The sequence below is a fragment of the Athene cunicularia genome (genome assembly GCF_003259725.1).
Source record: "Athene cunicularia isolate RWA chromosome 1 unlocalized genomic scaffold, athCun1 chr1_part2, whole genome shotgun sequence".
NCBI classification, from domain to species: Eukaryota; Metazoa; Chordata; class Aves; order Strigiformes; family Strigidae; genus Athene; species Athene cunicularia.
In genome coordinates, this window is record NW_020799092.1 from 2,195,423 (window position 1) to 2,217,156 (window position 21,734).

At 43.2% G+C, this 21,734-nt stretch overlaps 1 protein-coding gene across 1 annotated transcript in view; it reads left to right on the plus strand.

The window, feature by feature from the left end:
* The first annotated feature begins 9,474 nt into the window (after positions 1-9,474).
* The window catches only part of CACNA1I (calcium voltage-gated channel subunit alpha1 I), a 94,667-nt gene continuing 82,407 nt past the window's right edge, over positions 9,475-21,734 (plus strand). The window contains exons 1-2 of the mRNA XM_026868324.1: positions 9,475-9,565; positions 10,550-10,683. Of these exons, the coding sequence (XP_026724125.1) occupies positions 9,476-9,565; positions 10,550-10,683 (224 nt within the window). The 5' untranslated portion in view covers position 9,475. The remainder of the gene's footprint in view (positions 9,566-10,549; positions 10,684-21,734) is intronic.

Below are 21,734 nucleotides of genomic sequence, written 5' to 3' on the forward strand. Positions count from 1 at the left end.
CCAGGAACAGTCATTACTTCTAATACCCTGCTCAAGTTTAAATTTGGGTAATTACTTTTTCTGACCTAAAAAAAGATTCTTGTTGTTTTGTTTTGTTTTGTTTTTCTAGACACTATTTTTTTTCCATGCTTCCTATAGTAAACAGCTTTGTAGGAACGTTACGCACTGTTAAACAGATGCTCTGTTGCACCCTGAAAGCTAGATGCAATTTGGAGGTGGGTCATTATCAGTAGAGAAGCTCTGAGGCCCAGATGCTACAGACAGGAGGTAGTCATTAATAGTAGAGCTGTGTAGCAGCATTGATGCATGGTATTTGTGAGATACTTGAATAATTAGCAGTGGCATCTGCACACCTCTTCTAAAGCAACCTGGTATTTTCTTCAGAAGACAATGTGTACCTATCCAGATGGTGTAACAGCCAGCCAGAATTCTTGGCATAACTCACTCTGGCTTTAGGACCAATGGGCTCTCCTATGGTCAACGTAGTGAAAAGCATCATAAAGAAGCCTTGCTTTTTCTCTGCAGCCTCCTGTTTGATTAGGGGCCGGCCCCCTGTGGCCTCTTGTGGCCCTGCATGAGGTCAGAACTCTTGTGTTGGCTTCCTATTTCTGGAATATCTAAAGACTTGTCTCAGTGCATTAATACCTCTGTTTGCTCTTCAGATTCCTTCTTAGCGTATTAATCTCCATTGTACGTTTTTCCCACCAGAGGTTAAATTTCTTTCTATTAGTTCTGGACTTTCTGGACTTGAGAGTTTAATGGATGCAATTGGCAGGTTTGAATAAATCACTGTGGAAAGAATTTTAAGAAATGAGAGATTTGTTTCATTTTGTTTCTGTAATGAAAAAGCCCAACAACTTTCCAAAAGGCATCTTCAATGCTTGACTAACTATGCAGGGGGATATGACAGGGTATATGAGATACAACTGACTGACTTCTCATTAGTATCTAAGCTAAACCTGAATTTGAGCTAATACATGGCCTGGTAAGGACCCGCTTTCTGAGCAGTCCTGGGAAGTTAGACTGATCAGAGAGACTGACCTGTGGTGCTTTAGTTACTTGGTATTTATCTGTTTTAATATGAATATGACTGAGTCTTTTCTAATGAATCTGTTCTTGATGTAAAGTCACAGAATCACAGAATCATCTAGGTTGGAAAAGACCTTGAAGATCATCCAGTCCAACCATTCAACAAACACTGGCAGCTCCAAACTACATCAGATCCCTCAGCACTATGTCAGCCCGACTCTTCAACCTCTCCAGGGATGGGGACTCCACCACCTCCCTGGGCAGCCCATTCCAACGCCCAACAACCCCTTCTGTAAAGAAATACTTGCTAATATGCAGTCTAAACCTTCCCTGGTGCAACTTGAGGCCATTACCTCTTGTCCTATCACTTACTACTTGGTTAAAGAGACTCATCCCCAGCTCTCTGCACCCTCCTGTCAGGTAGCTGTAGAGGGTGATAAGGTCTCCCCTCAGCCTCCTCTTCTCCAGACTAAACACCCCCAGTTCCCTCAGCCACTCCTCATACAACCTGTGCTCCAGACCCTGCACCAGCTTCGTTGCCCTTCTCTGGACACTCTCGAGTAATTAAATGTCTTTTTTGTAGTGAGGGGCCCAAAAGTGAACACAGGAATCGAGGTGCGGCCTCACCAGTGCTGAGTACAGGGGTAAAATCCCTTCCCTGTCCCTGCTGGCCACGCTATTGCTGACACAAGCCAGGATGCCATTGGCCTTCTTGGCCACCTGGACACACTGCTGGCTCCTGTTCAGCCGGCTGTCAATCAACACCCCCAGGTCCCTCTCTGACTGGCAGCTCTCCAGCCACTCCTCCCCAAGCCTGTAGCGCTGCTGGGGGTTGTTGTGGCCCAAGGGCAGCCCCCGGCATTTGGCCTTATTGAAACTCTGCAGTTGGCCTCAGCCCATGGCTCCAGCCTGTCCAGGTCTCTCTGCAGAGCCTCCCTACCCTCGAGGGGATCAACACTCCCACCCAACTTGGGGTCATCTGCAAACTGACTGAGGGTGCACTCGATCCCCTCGTCTAGATCATCAATAAAGATGTTAAACAGGAGTGGCCCCAAAACTGAGCCCTGGGGGACACCACTCGTTACTGGCCGCCAACTGGATTTAACTCCATTCACCACAACTCTTTGGGGCCGACCATCCAGTCAGTTTTTACCCAGCAAAGCGTGTGCCCATTCAAGCCGCAAGCAGCCAGTTTCACCAGGAGAATGCTGTGGGAAATGGTGTCAAAGGCCTTACTAAAGTCAAGGTAGACAACATCCACAACCTTTCCCTCATCCAATAAGCAGGTCGCCCTGTCATAGAAGGAGATCAGGTTTGTCAAGCAGGACCTGCCTTTTATAAACCCCTGCTGACTGGGCCTGATCATCTGGTTGTCCATTATATGACTTTTAATGGCACCCGAGATGCCATGACCCTCCCTGGCACCAAGGTCAGACTGACAGGGCTATAGTTTCCTGGATCCTCCCCTCTGCCTCTCTTGTAGATGGGTGTCACATTTGCCACCCTCCAGTCCAATGGGACCTCCCCAGTTAGCCATGACTTCAGGTAAATCATGAACAGCAGCTTGGCGAGCACATCTGCCAACTCTTTTAGCACCCTTGGGTGTAACCCATCCGGTCCCACAGACTTGTGTGCATCCAAGGGGTGTAGCAGGTCTCTGACCACCTCCTCTTCAACTGTGCTGACCTCAATCTGCTTCCCCTCCCCATCTCCCAGCTCATGAGGCTGGGTGTCCAGGGAACAGCCAGTTCCACTGCTAAAGACTGAGGCAAAGTAGACATTGAGCACCTCAGCCTTTTCCTCATCCTTAGTTACCATGTTTCCCTCTGCATGCAGTAAAGGATGGAGATTTTCCCTAATCCTTCTTTTGCTGTTAACGAACTTATAGAAACATTTTTTATTATCCTTAACAGCTGTAGCCAAGTTGAGCTCCTTCTAAAGGGCAGAAACATGGAGGCATTTCCAAGCATTTAAAGTCTTTCTACTGTCTTCCTCTTCTGTAGCTTCTTGTCCTACCTCCCAGTAACACCATCAGAAGTTGTGTAAGTCTCCCCTAGCACTTCTCAAATCAAAAACAGTTGTTCTGTGTTTGACAGTACTGCACTACTTTCCTTGGCACCAATATTGTGAAAGACTTGAAGACCTTAGTGATGCTGTCTAAAGTTCAGGTGCTCCTCATTCACAAGAAGAGTGTATAAACGATGACATGATGAAAGCAAACATGTACAAGAGATTACATGACATGGGAACACCTAGAGCATGTTGACCTTGAGGGCTTGCAAAAAGGCTTTATAAATTGCCCTCTGGCTTGACTGCCATGAAATCACAGCATTGCAATACTGGGTATTGACCTTTAATTTCCAATTGACTCAGAACTCTAAAAAAGAGAGTTCTAAGGTCAAAAAACCACAACCTTTTTCTGTAATGTTGAAACATTTCCTTGCACTAAAAAAGACAAAGAAGAAATGTTTCAGACTTTCTCAAATAGGATGTTAAAGCTTTTTGTTCTGAGAAATGTTTTGATTGTTTTGATGTATTTGAACACAAACACATTTTGAGATGTATTTTCCTCTGAGCATCGGATGTTACATTCAACTTTTTGTAGTGTGTTAGCTTAACAGATTGAGGCTGAAGAGAAAGAACCCTTTTGCTTCTGTTGGCTTGTTTTGTAGAAATAGACCATAAAATTCCTATACATCAGCATAGAAAGGAAAAAAACCAAGTGAGTAGTGATAAGAAAAAAGTAGGAGGGGAAAAAAACCAACCCTCCTCTGTGAGGGCATCAGCAAAAGCCAACAGCAGTGAGGGAGAGAAAATAGGCACTTCTTTCTCTGGAGCTACTGTTTCTCTGATCTTCACAACACAAATCACTCCTTCCATTATAAATGAAATATTTACTGTCCTGTTGCAGTTACAGCATCCTACTGACTTCTTGCAGGAGGGTGACAAAGCAGGGAAGGAACGCTCCACTGTCCTTAGCTTACTTCAAAAGGAGGGAAAGAAAATGCAGTCACTGCAAACTGGAATCACAGGCTGCAGCCATTTAGCTAGTGGGTTGAGGGGTAGGTGGAGAGGAGCCCAGAGGGGAAGCAGAGAAGAGTGATCAAGCAAATGTGATGTCTCATCTGTGGGGTCTCAGAGCTGTGCCTGCTTGGCACCAGCTTGGAGATGAGAGGCCACAAGGAGTTGTGTGCGTGGGTGACTGGTGTTTGGGATGCATTGCGTAGGGCTCCATGCTTCCAGTTCAGTCTCTGCTCTACTGCAGCAGTCTCTTCTCTCTGTTTTGAGGCAGGCGCAGTGCTGCCATGATCAGCCACACCGCAGGGCTTGCTTTTTCCCCTTCCTGTGTTTTGTAGCCAAGGCATTTCTACTACAGGTTAAACAGGTCTAAGATATTCAAGACCTGAATTGGCACAAGGCATTACCCTATGAGTGGTTCGAAGACAGCAACAGGAAAGACTGAGGGATTGTCATGCTTGTAAAGTTTATATACTTTCTGCACTGTTAGGAGCGACAGGCACTGGGGAGCTCTTAGTGCCTGGTGTACTCTTGCTCTTTAGATGGTGAAGGAGAAAGAGGAGAGGAGATCCCAAAGTATTGTTTTGTTTTGCTTTGTTGTATTTTTATTAGTGATAAAAAGCAGAGATTGAGGCTGATCCCAAGAACATTAAGTGGTACCCAGTTTTCCAGGTGTAAGCTATTTACAGCTCCAATATAGCATACCTTGCTTCTGCTATTTATCTTTCAGGAATCAAACCCAAAATCTTTGCCTATATCCTTTCACCTGTTTCTAACATGACTATGTGTAATGCAAGATGATGTTATCAAGCACTATTGCAACATGTCCAGCTCCCAGAAGCACTTGTAGATCTCCTTACCTATGCTGTGACTTGTGTCTTTCAGCCCTGACTCCATCCCAGATGGTTTGGTGTGAATGATGGTTCTTTCATGGTGTGTGCTGGTGATGAATATTCCCCTTGAGTCTCTCCCCATCCCAGGTTTGCTCTGTCTATTGGAAAACACGATGGAGGGTCAATGGATACATGGTGCTGCCTCTGGCCAGCAGCTGGCCAGGAACTGCTCAGGGTGTAGAGGGACAAGGATGGCACCTACCAGCAAAGCAAAGTGTCACTGCCACAGGCAGGCACCAGCTATAGAACCAATACAAGGAAATATGTTTTAGGCAATATATAATTAACCTAGATATAGATCTTGATGCCACAAGACAGTGGTGAAGGCAAGAACTTAAGAGGACTTTTACAAGGAAGAGACAGTTATGTGGATAATGAGAATAACTCATGATTAAAGGAGTCAGGAATCCTTTCTCCTTTATGGTTTTTCATTTTTCAGATGATTGCCATGACCCCTTTATCTATAAGGGCTTGAATCAACTGTGAACTGTCATTGTTAGGGAAAAACCCCTCCCTTTAAGGGCAAGTTATTAATAGTGGATTGCTGTGGGTTTTGTGGTACCTTTCTCTGAAGCATCTTGTGATGGCTGAGAGGAACTGACCATGGGCAGAAATGCCTGGGTCTCCTTTTAGTTTCCAAAACCCATTGCAGGCCCCCAACCTTACTGGGAAAGATGTTCGGAGTGGGACTGTGGGAATGAAGGGCTGGGGTGGGGGGAAAGCCTGTGCACAGGTTCACTTGTAATTAGGAGATTTGCACTTTGAAAGAATTTAATTAATAATGAAACTTCTGACTGAATGATGGAGATTGTGAAGACCAGCTTTGTCGGTAGCTGAAATTAATTACAGGCTCAGGAAAAGGAGGGGGTGAAAGATGCAGGGAGGGGGAGGCATCACCGAAAGAAAGATGATAAACCTGGCTGCAAGCTGTTGCTGTGGTGACAGGAGGCAGTCGTTGTGGTTGACAGCGGTGACACATTGAAGGCAGCAGGTACTTCTAATTACCCCCTCCACCGACCCAAGGAGGCAGCAACCTCTCCCGACTCTGGGCAAGAAATGTTCCAGTTTTCTTCTTGCACTTTCTTACTCTCTGCTGCAGGTTGGATGTGCCTTTTCAGGGTCCCTGCCTGCTCTGAAAGGAAAACCATGGGTTTTTCCTAACCAGTTTTTCCTAACATTGCTTCAATAGCCTGGGAGCAGCCAGAGATTCAGCAGTGTCTTTGGGAAGCCTGGACAATGCGGGCAAACTTTCAGAGAGATGGTATCCAAAAAGTAGGGGAGGAGAAATTTGAGTGCAGCTGGCCACAGCTTTTTGAGCAGGAAGATGAGGGCCTTGCACATCTGGTCCAAACTGCGATATTTTGGGGAGTGCTCGCTGTGGCTGGCCAGGTCTTGTGCTTTGGGGTCTTGCCAGCTGCCTGAAGGCACCATGCATGGCTTGGAGGGGGGCACTGCAAGGGGAGCAAGAGAAGCAAAGCAAGCACGGAAGCATCCTGACCACCCATGCACTGCTGCTGCCAAAGCATGCGCACAGAGGTGTAGATCTGTATGAGATAAGCCCCTGACTTTGAGTTTCTTTGCCTGAATTCCCTGAATTTGGTTGCAGTTAGAGAGTAGTGCTTTCTGCCTCCCAGGTCTCTTACATCATGTTTTCTGGATGTTTGCCAAAGAAGAAAAAAAACCCTGGCTTTTAAAACTATTTCTGTTTTTCAGTTTTTATGTATTAATTTCATCTAGAGCTGTTCTGAGCACTGGCTTTGTCCGTATCTCTCCTGACTGCCTTATGCCAAGGGAGAGGGACTTTTGCTGCCATTGGCTCAGTCTACTCCAAAACACCGTTGGTCCCTTGAAGAGTGTTATTCAACACTGATCCCTCTGTCAGTGTTTCACTGATGCTGCCTTTCCAGTAGCTGTCAAAGCACCTGCTGCGAAATGGAGAGCTGGGACTGCTCAGCCTGGAGAAGAGAAGGCTCAGGGGGATAAATACCTGATGGGAGGAATATAAAGGAGACAGACTGCTCAGTGGTGCCCAGTGACAGGGCAAGAGGCAATGGGCACAGCCTGAAACATGGGATATCCCTTTTAAACATAAGAAAACACTTCTTCATGGTGTAGACAGTCAAACACCGAAGCAGGTTGCCCAGAGAGCAAGGATGGTGCCTCCATCCTTGGAGATATTCAAAACCCAACTGGAAGTGACCCTGAGCAATCTGCTGTAGTTGATGCTACTTTGAGCAGATGTCTTGGACAAGATGACCTCCAGAGGTGTCTTCCACCTTTAACCATTCTGTGGTTCTGTAATCTGTGAAAGATGATGCCAAATGTATTTTGAAAAGTCCAGAAGTGAATTGCAGTCTTACCCAAATACCCTGTGGGAGTTAATGGAAACTTCTCTGGTTGCTTTCCTGGGCTTTGGATCAGATCATTAAAGATACATGTAAGAGAGGGAAAGGTGGAAAGTTGAAGTTGTGTTGTGTAGACCTCTGAGGGCAAGCATCCTATTAATGTCCTTTTGGTGTATTCCTCTCAGAAAAGGCCTCTGGTTTTTGAAGCCTACATTGAGGGTGGGCTTCACATGCATCACTTTGTACAGCACCTGGGATTAATTTAGTGAGGGATAGTGATGACCTATTCTTGAAATCACCTCATAGCATGATTGGCACAATAGAGCTGGTGCCCTGCTCTTGTCTGATTTTTCAACTGAAAGTAGCTAACCAAAAACCAGGTGAAGCAGAAGAGAAAGAATTAATAATCTTCTAGAACACATTGTGCATGTTAGTCATGAATCAGTTAGAGAATGAACATGGAAGAGTTGCTCAGAATGAACCACAGATGTTGAGTGTCTTTCAGAAGTGACCAGAGATACAGGCCACCGTTATGGATTCAGTTCTGCAAGGATCGAAAATGGGTGCACTAAGTCAATGGGTTGTATTTTAAATGGATAATTTCTTGGCTCTGTTATTTTAAATAATAAGAAAAAAATGTCTAAAAATAGAAACTGAGCAGATATGTTTGAAGTGTGTTTAAAATACCCAAGAAGAAGGATGGTTCTGCCAGAGGCTGAAGGTCCATTCTCTTTAGATTACATTACTGCTTTGCAGTGCTAACCCTGGAAAGATATCACAGAAATATGCCCACTTTCAGAGCTAAAATACTGTAAATGAGTTCTTAGATAAGTGTGTATCAGGTCTTAAGACTCCTTCAGGAGGAGAAGGATGGTGAAAAGGAGACAGGTAGAGGGTGTGGAGAGCACAGAGAAGGTCACACAAATAGACCATTTTTATCCTCTTCTGTAACATATAAATGAAGTGGCACTTCATTAAATTAAAAGGCAACAAATTAAAAATAAATAGGAGGAAACAATTTTTAATGTAAAGTATAATTAGCCAGTGTAGCTCATGGTTACCTACTATTATCAAAGCTGATATTTTGGTAAGATTATCAATAAAGGATTCAAATGAATAAGTAAAGCATCTGCAGGGACACCACTGTAGCTGAGAAAACAATTATAAGCGCTATCAATCCTCATGCTTTAGGGCATAAACAGATCAACAGCTGGGGTCAGAAATGTGATTTTCCCCCCATGGTTACTGAATAACTTAATTAGGCACGTTGTGGAGTTTTATCCAGCATGGGTCACTGCTGTAAGCAGAATAATAGCTTAGATGGACCACTGATCTCTTCTAATATGGCAACTCTTTATCTCTAAGTTCATCCGGGAAGGGAAAGAGGGAGACTTCTAGCCTTGTGTTGTACCCCCCTTCCCAGAAGAGGAATCACTAAGACTCACACAAAGATCCAGCTGTCCATTTTCCTTTAGATCCCTAGATCATAGAATCATAGTGGTTTGGGTTGAAAGAGACCTTAAAGATCATCTAGTTCCAAACACTCCTGCCAGGGCAGGGACACCTTTCACTAGATCAGGTTGCTCAAAGCCCCGTCCAACCTGGCCTTGAATGCTTCCATGGAGGGAGCATCTACAACTTCTCTGGGCAGCCTGTTCCAGTGCCTCACCACCCTCACAGTAAAGAATTTCTTCCTAATATCTATCTAAGTCTACCCTCTTTCAGTTATAAAACAGTTACCCCTTGTCGTATTGCTACCCATAAAGGGTCCCCCTCCATCTTTCTTGTAGACCTCCTTTAAGTAGTGGAAGAGATCTCAGAGAGATCTCCGCTGTGTTTGAATATAGACCACCAAGAAAAGGATCTTCCATTTATTTAGAAGAGTCAGCAAACCAACGAGGGAAGGTACTCAGCAAACCAACAGGAGAGGAGTGAGCATGTCTTTAACTATGACAATGATTTGACTTCTATAGATACCTTAGGCCTTTGTGCTACCTCCACTTTCCTCTTTTCCTCAGGAACTGAGAGGGAAAAACAGAAGAATGTAATAAATCAGCCTATCAGCAGTTGTTATTTCCCTTAGTCTTCCCTTTTTGTTACCCCAAGCCTAGAGCAAGGTTATCTCAGCCATGATGTTTTTACAGAAGCTTTCCTTGACTCTTTTCCACCTGGTTTGAGTGTGTTAGCATGATGGTGATTTTGTTAAACTGCGTTACCCTGGGGATGTACCAGCCGTGTGAGGATATGGACTGCCTTTCTGACAGGTGTAAAATCTTGCAGGTAAGATAACTTCCTTCTTGTTGTGATGGTGCCTCAGTCTATGTCACAAATTTTCACACATGCTTTTGTTTAGCCTGTGGGCAGCACCTTTCCCGACAGGTTGGCAAGCATGTCTCTAGCAGGAAGTAAAATAACAAGAGCTTGCTTTGAGAAGGTAAATGGAGTGAAAGAAAGATAATGAATGAAGTTTACTTCTGACCATGCAAGGCAATAGGATCAGGATAACCTTCCTGATCCTGTGCATAAGCAGGGACTTCCTGACATAGACAGCTACAAGATGTATAGCTCAGAGGTAAGCCAGGGAGAAATAACTAAGGTTAGAAAATTCAGGCAGGAGAGAATAGCAGCCCACGATGCATTTGCTACTTACAGTGAGGAGAAGGGTACTACTGAGTCCACAGGTAATGTGGCATTCAGGATGCCTAAACAGGGAAGATACATACGGTATGCTAGGCAGGGACATGGGTACATCCAGCCTACAAATGCACTAGCTGTGCTTGCTGCTTCCCCATAAAGACAGTGACAGCAAAGGTTGTCACCTGTAGTGCTGCTTAGGCTGCGAAGTTCAGATCTCTGAAGCCTCCATCTGTGATTGGTATGTGCTCTCCAAGCTGTGTATGAAGTTGCACTGTCCTCAGCTGAGCCATTTCCAGCAAGGTGATGAGGAATCCCTCCTGGGAGACTTTGGAAGGGATGGTCTTTCCCTGGCCATGTTTGGACTGGCTCGTGCTAAGCCAGCATATCCTTACAGGTCTGTGTAAGGAGTGTATGTCAATTCCTTAACCTATGGGGAAAAAAAAAACCCTATAAAAGCCCATTGCTTACTTTAACAGTAGGAAGCTGTGATGCCAGGGCTACATGGAATAAGCTTTTCCAGGCTTCCTCTAACTCATTTTTAGAAGTACTGAAATTTGTACTTATCTCACATTCTGTGTTAAGGCTGAGAATGCTTATCAAACATGCTCTTGGGTTTCTGTCTGGCAGGTATTTGATGATTTCATCTTCATCTTCTTTGCTATGGAAATGGTCTTAAAGATGGTGGCTCTGGGGATCTTTGGCAAGAAGTGTTACCTTGGAGATACCTGGAACCGTCTGGATTTCTTCATCGTCATGGCTGGGTAGGTTGATAATCTCTGGGGTTTTTCATTCTGTGTTTGCTAGAGTCTTGCATGGGACAGAAATGATATAACTGAGTGGAAAGTTTCCACTCTGGTGCTACTCTAGTACATCTGCTGGACTGGAATCAGATGTGCTGGGGTTAGCAGTCTATGGAAGAAGCAGTAGAAAAGGTAGGTTATCTCTCCAGGTGGTATGCAGCCATCTATCTCACACAACTTCACTAGAGGGTGTTAATTTGTACCAGCTGGAGAGCTAGCCCAGAAACTTTTTTTTTTTTTTTTTTTTTTTTTAAATGTCTGAGTGGAAGAGGTGTAGCCTTTACCAGAACCAAGCTAGCTTCTGTTTCCAGCAGTAGTGTTTCAAAAGTAGGAATATCATTTTTGTTACTCTGGGAATTTTGTCTTTGTATTGCACTGGCCTTACCCATGGTACTATTGGGACAGGTTGACATTTGAGTGTTTTTTACAACAAAGTTGCTATGGTGAAGCTCTGATTTCCCCTCTGCATGTATGAAGAGGAAAGCTTACCAGGATTTGCCTATTGAATCAGAGCAAAATGTCCATCTCTGATACCAGTGGCCATGTGTTTGTTTTGTTTTGGTTTGTTTTTTTTTAATTTATCAATTTTCAATTAGATTGCCTTGTGGTATACTAAAAAAAAAAGTCAGAAATAAATATGTAATATTGCTGTTCTCACAGCAAACAAGTGAACATCTTTTCAGAGAGAAACCCACACTTTGTGCTTCCTCCTATCAAGGAATTAGCTGAATTTGTTGTAACCTGTAAGCGTGTGTATTGCTGACTGAGACAGCAGAGAGTTTGAGCTCACTTTTCAGAATCTTCCCCTGTGGTGCAGAGCAGCACTGTCTTTATATTTGCTTTTGACACAGTTCTTCTATAGAAAGACTTGAAAGTCATTCCCTCTGGAGAGGCATATAATTGTTTGCTTCTTTGGGGAGCAGAGATTTTCAAACTCAGTTCATTTGGAAAAGTTTGAAAGCTGATTCTCATCCAGCTTGTGCATGAAAGGAGGACAGGCAGATGAAAGCTGTAGCTTTTTCAGAATTAACACAACATGTGTGAGATGGGAAAATCTTTCTTGTGGCTGAGCCTGCTGTGATGAGCATCTGATTTAAAATGGCCTGGCATGGGGACTGTGAGTTCATCAGGAAAGGGTAAGTTAAAGCACCTGACATATGGTGGTGAGAAAAGGCAGATCATTGTATGTTCTAGCCTGAGCTCCTGGTGGTAAAATTACTGGTGACTGGATGCAAGGAGAGCAAGATCCTACCACAGCAACCTTTGAGGAGGAAAAGGAAGAACAGGTGTGTTTGAAAGGGGGACCTCTGTGTGGGTGATGTGCTGTGGTATGCTGGGAGGAAGGCTTTTCTAGGTGGGCACAGGATCACTAGCATATGGGGTAAAAGGCTTGGAACTGGGGAAGTCTTCCTCTGCCTGGTGTCCCTGCAAGCATGCTATCTGGAGACATGAAAAAAGCAGTGGGGCAATGCTAAATGAAAGAGGTTGAGCTCAAGTGCTTATTCCATGCAGGAAACAAGTGAAATCCATGCTACCTAGGTGAGAAGGGAGGTAAACTTCATTTATGTTTCTCTCTGTCACCATTGCTAGCAGAAATTTGAGGAGGGAGTCTTTTGTGCATCTGATAGCATTACTAGGAAAAAAGCTCATATCTGAACTCCTTTTCAATGCCAAGGAGACCTAGAATCAACTCCTTAGGTATAAAACAGCCAGTGTGGAGGACTCTTCATTTCAGATCCAAAACTGAAAGAAATTTGTTTCCTGATTTCTATACAATTGTCCTCATGAGGTGTCAGGCTGAAATGATAGTCATCTCATTAGAATATGTAATCTCAAAAGACTTCTGCTAAAGAAAGATTTTTCCATTTAGTTATATAGAACTAATGACTATATAATGTATTTTGAGTTATAAAAGCTTGTGGTTATTAATTCATTATTCTTTGAAATTCATTAAAATTGTCTGCACTGTTTAAATCAAATCCAAGGCTCAAACTTGTCCTTACATACAGACTGTAGGCTTTTATTTAACCTTAAATTTAAGCACCAAGCTTTATCCTGAGTGTTCCCATACCTGGATCATGGCTTCAGCTTATTCTGGGTCCAGATGCTGCTTTAGCCTTATGATTAAGAGAAGACATCTTGCATCAGATCTTGCATATTTTCTCCATGCCAGAGAGTTAAATCCTGATCAGAGGCTAATCAGTTTTCTCTAAGGGCCTTCTCCTTTTCATGGTCCTGGACTCTCATTGCCTGCAAGGGAGGTCATAAATTTGTCTCTCAAGGAAACATCCATGATGTTAGGAAGTGATGCACTACCTAGAAGATGTGCAGCTTCTCTCAATTTCAAGAATAAGGACTGTACTTCCTAGCCCCTTCTCTTCCCTTCTCCCTTTTCAACTAAACACTGAGGCAGCAAAGGTTGGAAGAATAAACTGTAGCATGGAAAAGCAAAGTGCAGGCAAGGGACTGCTCTGTCAGGCATTCCTGGGCAGCTGAGATACCTCCATCTGTCTAGCTGCATGACAGCATGTTTTATCAAAGAATATAATGACAATTTGCTGCTATTGCCCCAGACGGTGTTTTGGTTACATAAACCATGTATTCAGGCATTCGTTTGTAGTTTTCTCCTCATTTCCTTGGAAAGCCAGAAGCTATAGTTTTAGTTAGCTGAATTCCCTCACATGGCCTTGCCCTGCTTGCCCCTGCTCCCCACGCAACCAAGCAGCTCAAGGAGGAAGACTCCATTGTCACTAAAAATGTTCAGTTTCCATGGAGATAGGAGCTGACATCACCAGAACTTTCTCCTCTCTTGCACATTCCCTCCCCCAACCACCTTCAACACCCTTTTTTTTTTTTTTCAGAAAGGATTAGAAAAAAAACCCAAACAGTCCTAAATCAACACTCTCCTCCATTGTTCCCCTTGGAGCTCCTAAAACTGAGCGAGGTAATTTGGGTTGAAGAATGCTGATGCCCTTGTGCCCACAAGCATTCAGGGCTGCAGATTGAGCTTGCCGATGCTCCAGTTCCCAACTGCTCGCTGGCAACAGGAGGTTGCAGGTTCCCAGACATTTCAAGCAGACTGTTCTCATTACCAGCTGTCCTGGTAGGAGTCCCTCTTCCCCTGCATTTGTGATTAGGTCTTGTCTGTCGTCATTTGTTTCCCACAATGATGGGTGCATTTGGAGAGCTTGATCTGAGGCAACTTCAGAGGGCAGCTTCCTAAAGTTGAGAGCCTACTATGTTTTGAAAGTTAGATAATGTGAACACTAATCATATTGGAAAAGTCAGCCAGTGTCTATATGTGCGTGATTTTAGGAGAAGTGTCACTTATTTCTGGGATAGCACTCATCAACTTTTTAAGCCAGGCAGTTCTCTAGGAAGAAGAGTGAGCAATTTCTCCTGGTTGCTCTACTCTGTGAAGCAGTTGTGTTTGTGTGCAGTTGGCAATGATGCCACTGTTGTTCTGGAAAGGATGATGTCCCTTCCCGTGACTCTGTCCTGAGGGTCCTCATGCAAGGAGGGAATTCATGCAACCTGCCTGGGCTTGGGGGCATTAATTCCACTGAGGGAGTAGTTGGTTTGCCTCTCTTGAGCCAAATGCTGTAATTAATGATTTGTGGTGGGAATTATGTCTGTCTGCCATCTTCTGCAGCATCCCCACAACATGTTCTGGTATATAATTTACTTCTGTAAATAGGTAGGTAGGTTAAGGAGGAGAGGGCTTCACTATGCGGCTGGGGGGATGAATGTGTTTATAAGTGTGTGACCAAAATATGTCCAAAATCTTTCCTTAACTATTTGCTGCCTGGAGTCCAGTGGCTGAGGAGAGGCTGATCTACCTTTCAGAGAATGCACCGACTTTGCCTCTCTCCATTATCACACTGGAATTTGCCACATAGATCTCATAAACTGTGGTCAAATCCCATCCTGACCTCACCTTTGATGAAAAGAATGGCATGACTTGTGTATTTTGGCATTTTGAGACATAACTAGCAGTGGTTTTTAACAGCTTTTAAAAGTGGTGGACATCAGAACAAGACACAGTGCTCTGTGTAGCTGCTTCAGTGCCTTCAGTGGTAACACTGTCCCTCTGTTCTAGCCTGAGATTTCCTAGTTCCTACTGTCAAGCATTGCAGTAGCCCACCTGATCAATTGCAGCATCTCCCTAACAATTCATTCAGCTGCTTTCTCTACTGGCTCCCAACTTGGTTGGTTGGGTTTTTTTTTCCTCTCGGTCTCCTCTTCTGAAGTGAGAAAATCCCTTCCTATTAGTAGGAACAGAAAACTTTGTTCCTAGATGTATGCTGTTCCATTTGTTCATGCAGGAATATGTATTATCTGCATTTCCAAAGCACTTCATACTGTTCTATATTGCTGACTTGTTCTCTTCATTTCTTTTCTGTTCTCCCAAAAATACGCTTCAACTGCAAAATCCACCAGTGATTTTTTTTTTTTTTTTTTTTTTTTTTTTTTTTTTAATTTTTCTGCTAGGTTGTGATAAATAAATAAAGAACAGAGCAACATGAATTCTGCATTACAGAAGTACATCTGCTCATGAATGAGTCCCCATTTACTGTTGCATGTGAGGTTTATTACTTAGCCAGTTTTTCTCCGGCTAATGTATGTCATGATGATTTCATATCGTTCCATCCATATCAACATAATTACTTGTAGACTTGTAATCTCCTAAGAAATTATAGCACATTAGTTTGAAGATGACTATTTTTCCTTAAACCTGTGTTGATTATGGTTAATTTTATTATCCACCTTTAATCCGCAATCTATCAAAACTGTATACTGGCATTTTCATTGCTGTATTGGGATCAGAATCAGTCCAGTCAGCCCACTGAGATCACTGTATTGCTAAAGTACTGGCACAACAGCAGAATTTCTTTGACCCTTGGATGCTTTCCTGGCTTTCTGAGACTAATCAAAAATTATCAGTAGCAGTCCAGATCTTTTCTGGCTATCTCTTTTAAAACTCTTGGATATAAATTTTCCAGGCTTGCTTATCTTAGAATATCCCTATTTTGATAGGCACAGCCTAAAATACTTGATCACAGCTGGAGCTGAAACTAGCTCATTATCATTTATGGTACACATACATCATCTGACCTTCCCCATAGAACTTTTTTGTAACTGAGGTTTTCTGCCTCTTTACACTGTTTGTGACAATTCTATTTTGTTGTTCCAGTGATTAACTTGTACCATTTTATGTGCTTATTCAATTCTCTTACAATTTTTCTACAATTTCGATCTCCTAATTTATATTCATTGGTATCATCTTACCCTCTCTTGCTATTACGTTGCTGCTTTTGCTTTCACTTATATTGTGCTATATTTTTAGCCTGTTCAGCTTTCTTGTCTCTACTGAAGCTTCTTGGATACCTGATAAATATTCCTAAACACTACTTGATTGTCATCCACAGTTCATGTATTAAAGTATTTAGCCTGACCGGCTTGATGCATGGCTGTTTCTGTGTGTTTTCAACTTTGTGAATATAGCCTCTCTAATTCGTCAAGCATATCTAGGCCTGTTGATGACCTTACTTGATTTGTACATACACATGTAATCAAGTAGTCTTAGCTTTAAGTCCTATGATTAAAAAAAAAAAAAAAAAAAAAAAAAAAAATTCCATCCTTAAATGCAATTTTCTTTGAGTTGTAAGGCACATCACTGTAAATGCTGGGAAATTGTTAAGAGATTTAGGTGTCCCCAACACATGTTGCCCAAATTCAACTCTTGCAGATGGTTAAGGGGAGGGTTTTCCTGCTATGGATTACAGACCAATACCAAGAGAGCTAGTCAGCCTGTTTTCTAGTGTGATCTGGAAATACCTAATCACATTCATAGGATCACAGATAATTCGGGTTAGAAAGGACCTTGTGAGTTCTCCAGTCCAATCTTCTTGTTCAAAGGACAGTCAGCAACAAATTCAGGTTGCTCATAATTGTCTGGTCAAGTCTCTAAAACCACCACAGATGGAGACTGCATCACCTCTCTGTGCTCCAGCCCCACTGCTGATTTATCTCTAACTAGTCTGAACCTCCCTTCCCTGCTTGGATTTATGTCTGTTGTGTCTTGTTCTCCTGTCATGTACCACTGTGAAGAGTCTGGCTTCATCCCCTTACTGACCTCCTCATAGGTACTAAGGAGCTGCTGTTAGGTCCCTTCAAAATCATCTCCTCCAGTTTGAACAAGCCCCCATCCCTCATCCTCTCCTCAAAGGACAAGTGTTTCAGCCCCTGAGCATCTTGGTGGCCCTCCACTGAACTTGCTCCAGTTTATCAACATCTTTCTTGTATTGGGTGGCCCCAGACTGAATGTGCTATTCTAGATGTGGTCTACCAAGTGCACAGTGAAGGAAATAATCCCTTCCCTCATCTACTGGCTGCACTTCTGTTGGTGAAGCTTGGTATACCATCAGCCTTCCTCGCATGGACTGTCTGATTTTTCGCCAGGACCCACAGGTCCTTTTCAGCAGAGCTACTACCTATGTCCTTAGACAGCTGGTCACTTCAGCACAGGTGCAGGACCTTGCATTTGTCTGTTGAATTTCATGAGGCTCCTGTCAGCCCATTTCTTTAACCAGGAGGAATTATTTAATATATATGGCAGAAAACTAATCCATAACTACTCATTTCCAAATTGTCATGGATTCTATACTAGAAAATGCCATTTTTGACAGTGTGCTGCTCCACCTCCCTTTCTGACGAATTGAACCTCCATAGCTAGCTTAAAATCCTTGATTTTAATATTCCATTCATACAGATATTCCCAGTCAGGCTTTCTTAATGACATTTAGGCTGCTTATGATCATAAAATGAACAAATCCTATTCTCTTTATTACTTAGATCCCTGGCATTGATGTATCAATGACACCATTTTTTCCCTCTTCACAACTTTTAGTGTCTTAATTAGTTTTGTTGTTGACATGGGGGCTCTGTAAGAATTAACTTTTTTCCTAATTTCATCACTTTCCCCTTTGGTCTTTTCATTTAACAATCTCCTGACTGGTCTATCTCAGTTCTCTAAAACCAAATTCTTCTTCTAATGAAAAGCTGGTTAATATTTCTGCTTCTCCAGGGATAGGCCAGTGCTCTGCAAGTCTCCTGCCCTATGCAGCTCACCAAGCCAGCAGTTCATTACCGGATCGCTCCATCTCCTTTGCTTGTTGGCCAGGATGAGTCACCAAGGAGTTCAACTGAACATTTCTTGTCCATTTTCAGAAATTGTCTATAATCTGTAGCATATGATGATAAGAAAAACAATTAATTTCAAAGTCCATCATCATGGGTAAACATTGTCCTGGAAGTTTGAAAACCTTCTCAAGTTTGCTTTTAAAATCTCATTCATAGTATGTAGTAGCAGCTGTCCTGATATCTTAATTTCTTTTCCAAAGCATCCTTTCCTTTCTGAGTAGTTATGCAGCCTTTGGAAAGGGTTTTCTGGCATCTTTATATAACTGGAGATCCCTTCTTGGTCATGTCTGATAGCCAATTTAGATTGAGCAGAACCTTTCCTCTCACTCCCTGTGCCTTTTGGCTAGTTTCTTCTTCAGGAGTGCTTTATGCAGCTTCCACACTGGGAGCCTGGAAAGTATTGCTTTCTATTAACTGAGATTAATAATTATCATTATTTGTACCTTTTATCTCTAGTATCTACTGTCCCTGATTTCTGCTTCCCCTAGTTCCTTAGATATTGTGTCCCTTATTCCATAAACCTGCAGTGACGCTGCTTCCCAAATCCATCTAGCCATCCAAGCTGTTTTCGAACCTGTGCAGCATCAGTGCATGTGTCTCTGAACACTGACTCTCCCCTTACTAGGAAGCCAGTGGTTTACACTTACGGCCCCAAGTTCATCCCTCTGCATTTCAGCTCAGGAAAGGGGGCTGGCAACTCTCTGAAGGATGAGAGGTACCGGCTCCCCAGCCTCAAATGCCCACCTGTTACCAGGAAATAAAATTGGCATCACATGGTGCTCTCTCATGTTGGGAAGATGCTGCTTAGCCTGAAACATTCTGGTTGGCCTTAATATTGCAAGGAAAGTATGTTAGCAATCTTCTGCTTTCTCTTAATTCTACTTTTAATTAGCTATGGTCCTTCAGGGATGTGGTCAGAATTTGCATAGTTATGACTTTAAAATCTCAGACCGTTAAATACTTAGCAGCAGTGTAAACAGCAGAATGCTCAGAAAATCCTAGTTAGCTAATCTTTGATGCCAAATAAAAGTTTCTATAAAATTATGGCAAGTTAAAGAAAACTGTAATAAATACAGCAACTTGGTGTTTCAAGCAGTGATCAGATAAAGATGGAAACCAGCAAGCAGTAGGCTAAGTAGCATCTTAACCGAGGGCAGAAATATCGGAAGCATAGCCCCCCATCCCCAACACACACTCACTTTTTCCTCCTTATTGATACTAATGATTTCATTAATTATTTCAAAAAAAAGGAAAAAAAGAAAAGGCAATACCATCAGGCTTGAAGGACCAAAATGCAAACATCCTTTATTTTCTTTTTTTTCCCCCTAAGCAATGAAATACAGAGCTTAGAGCCTGCATTTAGACTCCTGCTTTTCAAAAGTGAGGCCCTGTCACTTGTCTTCAGTCATCTGAGCTTGGCGAGTCCCTCTGGCTTTCTTATCACAGTGTGAAAACCTGCTTATGTCTTTTCATATCATGTCTCCAAAACTATTAAGAAACTCTGACGTTTTCTCTTAGTACACAGTTTGGAGAGAAATCTGAGTGTTCAGGGGTGTGAAATAATCACATTCCAAGCAGCAAGGGACCAGTCTCTCAAACTCTGGAAGATTTCAGCAGCTTTTGCTTGCAGAGCAATTAAAAAAAAAGTATAAAAAAATTTTTGTACAGGAGGTGGAGGACAGTTACAGGTTATTTTTTAAAAGAATAATAAGCATTATAGCTCTGGAGCTGACTGTGTAGTTAGTAATTGATCTACCACTCCCTGAAGAAATGCCTTACTTTTTACTAACTGAATTATAGCCTCTTTATATTTTTTTTTTAATAAAGGGGAAAAAGGTTGTAATTTTTGCAGTCCTTGTTTTACTAGCAAGGGATTTTGTTTCTTCTATCTTTCAGCTTTTATGTCAGCAGAGAGTTGTCTTTTTGCAGCATGATGGGCTCTAACTTTAAAAGAGATAAGCAGGACTACTTAGCTGAGTACACTGTGGTTTGCAGAGCAATTTAGAAGCCTACTGTGTAATGTCTGGCCACATTCCATATGATGTTATTGCATCCTTGCTACGGTAGGTGTTGAAAGGAGTTCGGCTCATCTATTTAAGGTACATCTTGAAGCCTGGCCCCAGAGGCACCAAACTGTGCAAAATGTGTACAAATGCCAGCATGGTTTGCTCTTCAAGTATGTACCAAGCTAGCTGATAGCAGGTTCAGTGCTGGGGGCTGCCTGGAAGCCTTCTGCACTATGGAGCACCACAGATCAGGTCCAAATAACCCATCAGTTGGGAGCCAGAGCATCTGTGAAAATAACATTTTTAAGGAGCTACCCATAGGCAACTCTAGCCCTGATATGTCTTGGGTGGTTGCATGTGCTTAGCACAGCCCATGCGGGCTGGTGCCCTGTGCTGTCTAAAGTCCTACCCATTCCCAATGCACTGGTAAAAGTTGTGTCTTGTAGTTGTGAGCAAGTGAAGGAAATAGGGGCATGGGCCACAACACAACTCTCTGAGCAGGGAAAAAGGAACACCTAGGAAGAGTCTAATTTCTGCCATAACCCCAGGGACCTTTGGGGACAAGTAAGGATGTGGCTCCTTAGAGCAAAAGGGCTGGCATGGTGCAGAAAGCTTAAATAATAAGTCCCACCTGGGAGCCCCGCAGTCCTGGGGCTGACAAGTAGCCTGTTCGCATGTACTGTGTTTTTTCTCTCTGCTGGTAGGTGTGTCCTGTTGCTGCAGACTTGGGGTGGAAGCAATAGCCTTTCTCTCTTGCCCAGCATCTGGGCAGGCATTGTCAAAGTCTCCTGGCTTCACTTCTGACATCTCCAGATGGGTTTGTGAAAGATTAGATTCATCCCTTACTGATGCCTGCCTAAGAGTTCTTGTGTACAAGCTAGGGCATGTCCAGCCCTAGCAAGGACCAAAAGCAGGTGTCTCGAATGCCATGGTGCCCCATGTTCTAATTATTCAGTTGTGTGCTGTTCTTCCTGCCTTCTTGCTCCAATGTTGATGGTCCTCACTATCCAGGCAGTTGTAGGCACCAGTAAGTGGATTTTGCTGCCTGCCCTCCCCTTTTCTGCATACCACAGATTCAGCTAATAGAGCCCCCGGGGGAACCTGACCAGCCCTGTTCTCCATGTCCCCTGCCCACTGCTACAACTCTGGCCACAGAGAGCAGAACTGGGTGGATCTAGCAATGCACTTGCTTTTTAATTTCCTTTCATCAGAATGGCTCATTAATATAAGAGGGGAGATATGAGACCACTGGAGTACATTTTCCAGGGAGAGGACCAGCTTTGCTCCTTCTTTGTGTTGTAGTCACAGTCTTTGAAGCCAGAGCAGAGGCAGTGAGACCTTTCTCTCATCCTGGTGTGTACTACAAAGGTGGGAGGATTTAGGGGTAAACCAGTGTCCCACCACCACCCCACAAACTGCAGGTGGGAGATTTTAACTGTGGGATGGCTCTCTTATCAGGGAGATGGAGAGAGCCGTCTTGGTAAATGGAGAGATGTCAGCTCCAACTTTTGGCACAGATATCTGACTTAAAAATTCAGACAGGGAAAACTGGCAGACTTAGTCTTATATTTCTCCTGTGACTCCTATGTTCTGGATCTTCAAAGTGGTAGAAATTCTAGTTTGTGGGATTTGATGGCCGTATCAAAAGGAGCTGAGAACAGAAAGGCATGTTGTACACAAGACATCTAGTCATGGTACAGGTACATATCAGGCTTAGACCCTTGACATAGCTGAGAAGCTGAAGGAATTCAGAGCAGAGAGCATCCAATCTTATGCCTTGGTCTTCTCAGGTGCTTATAGATT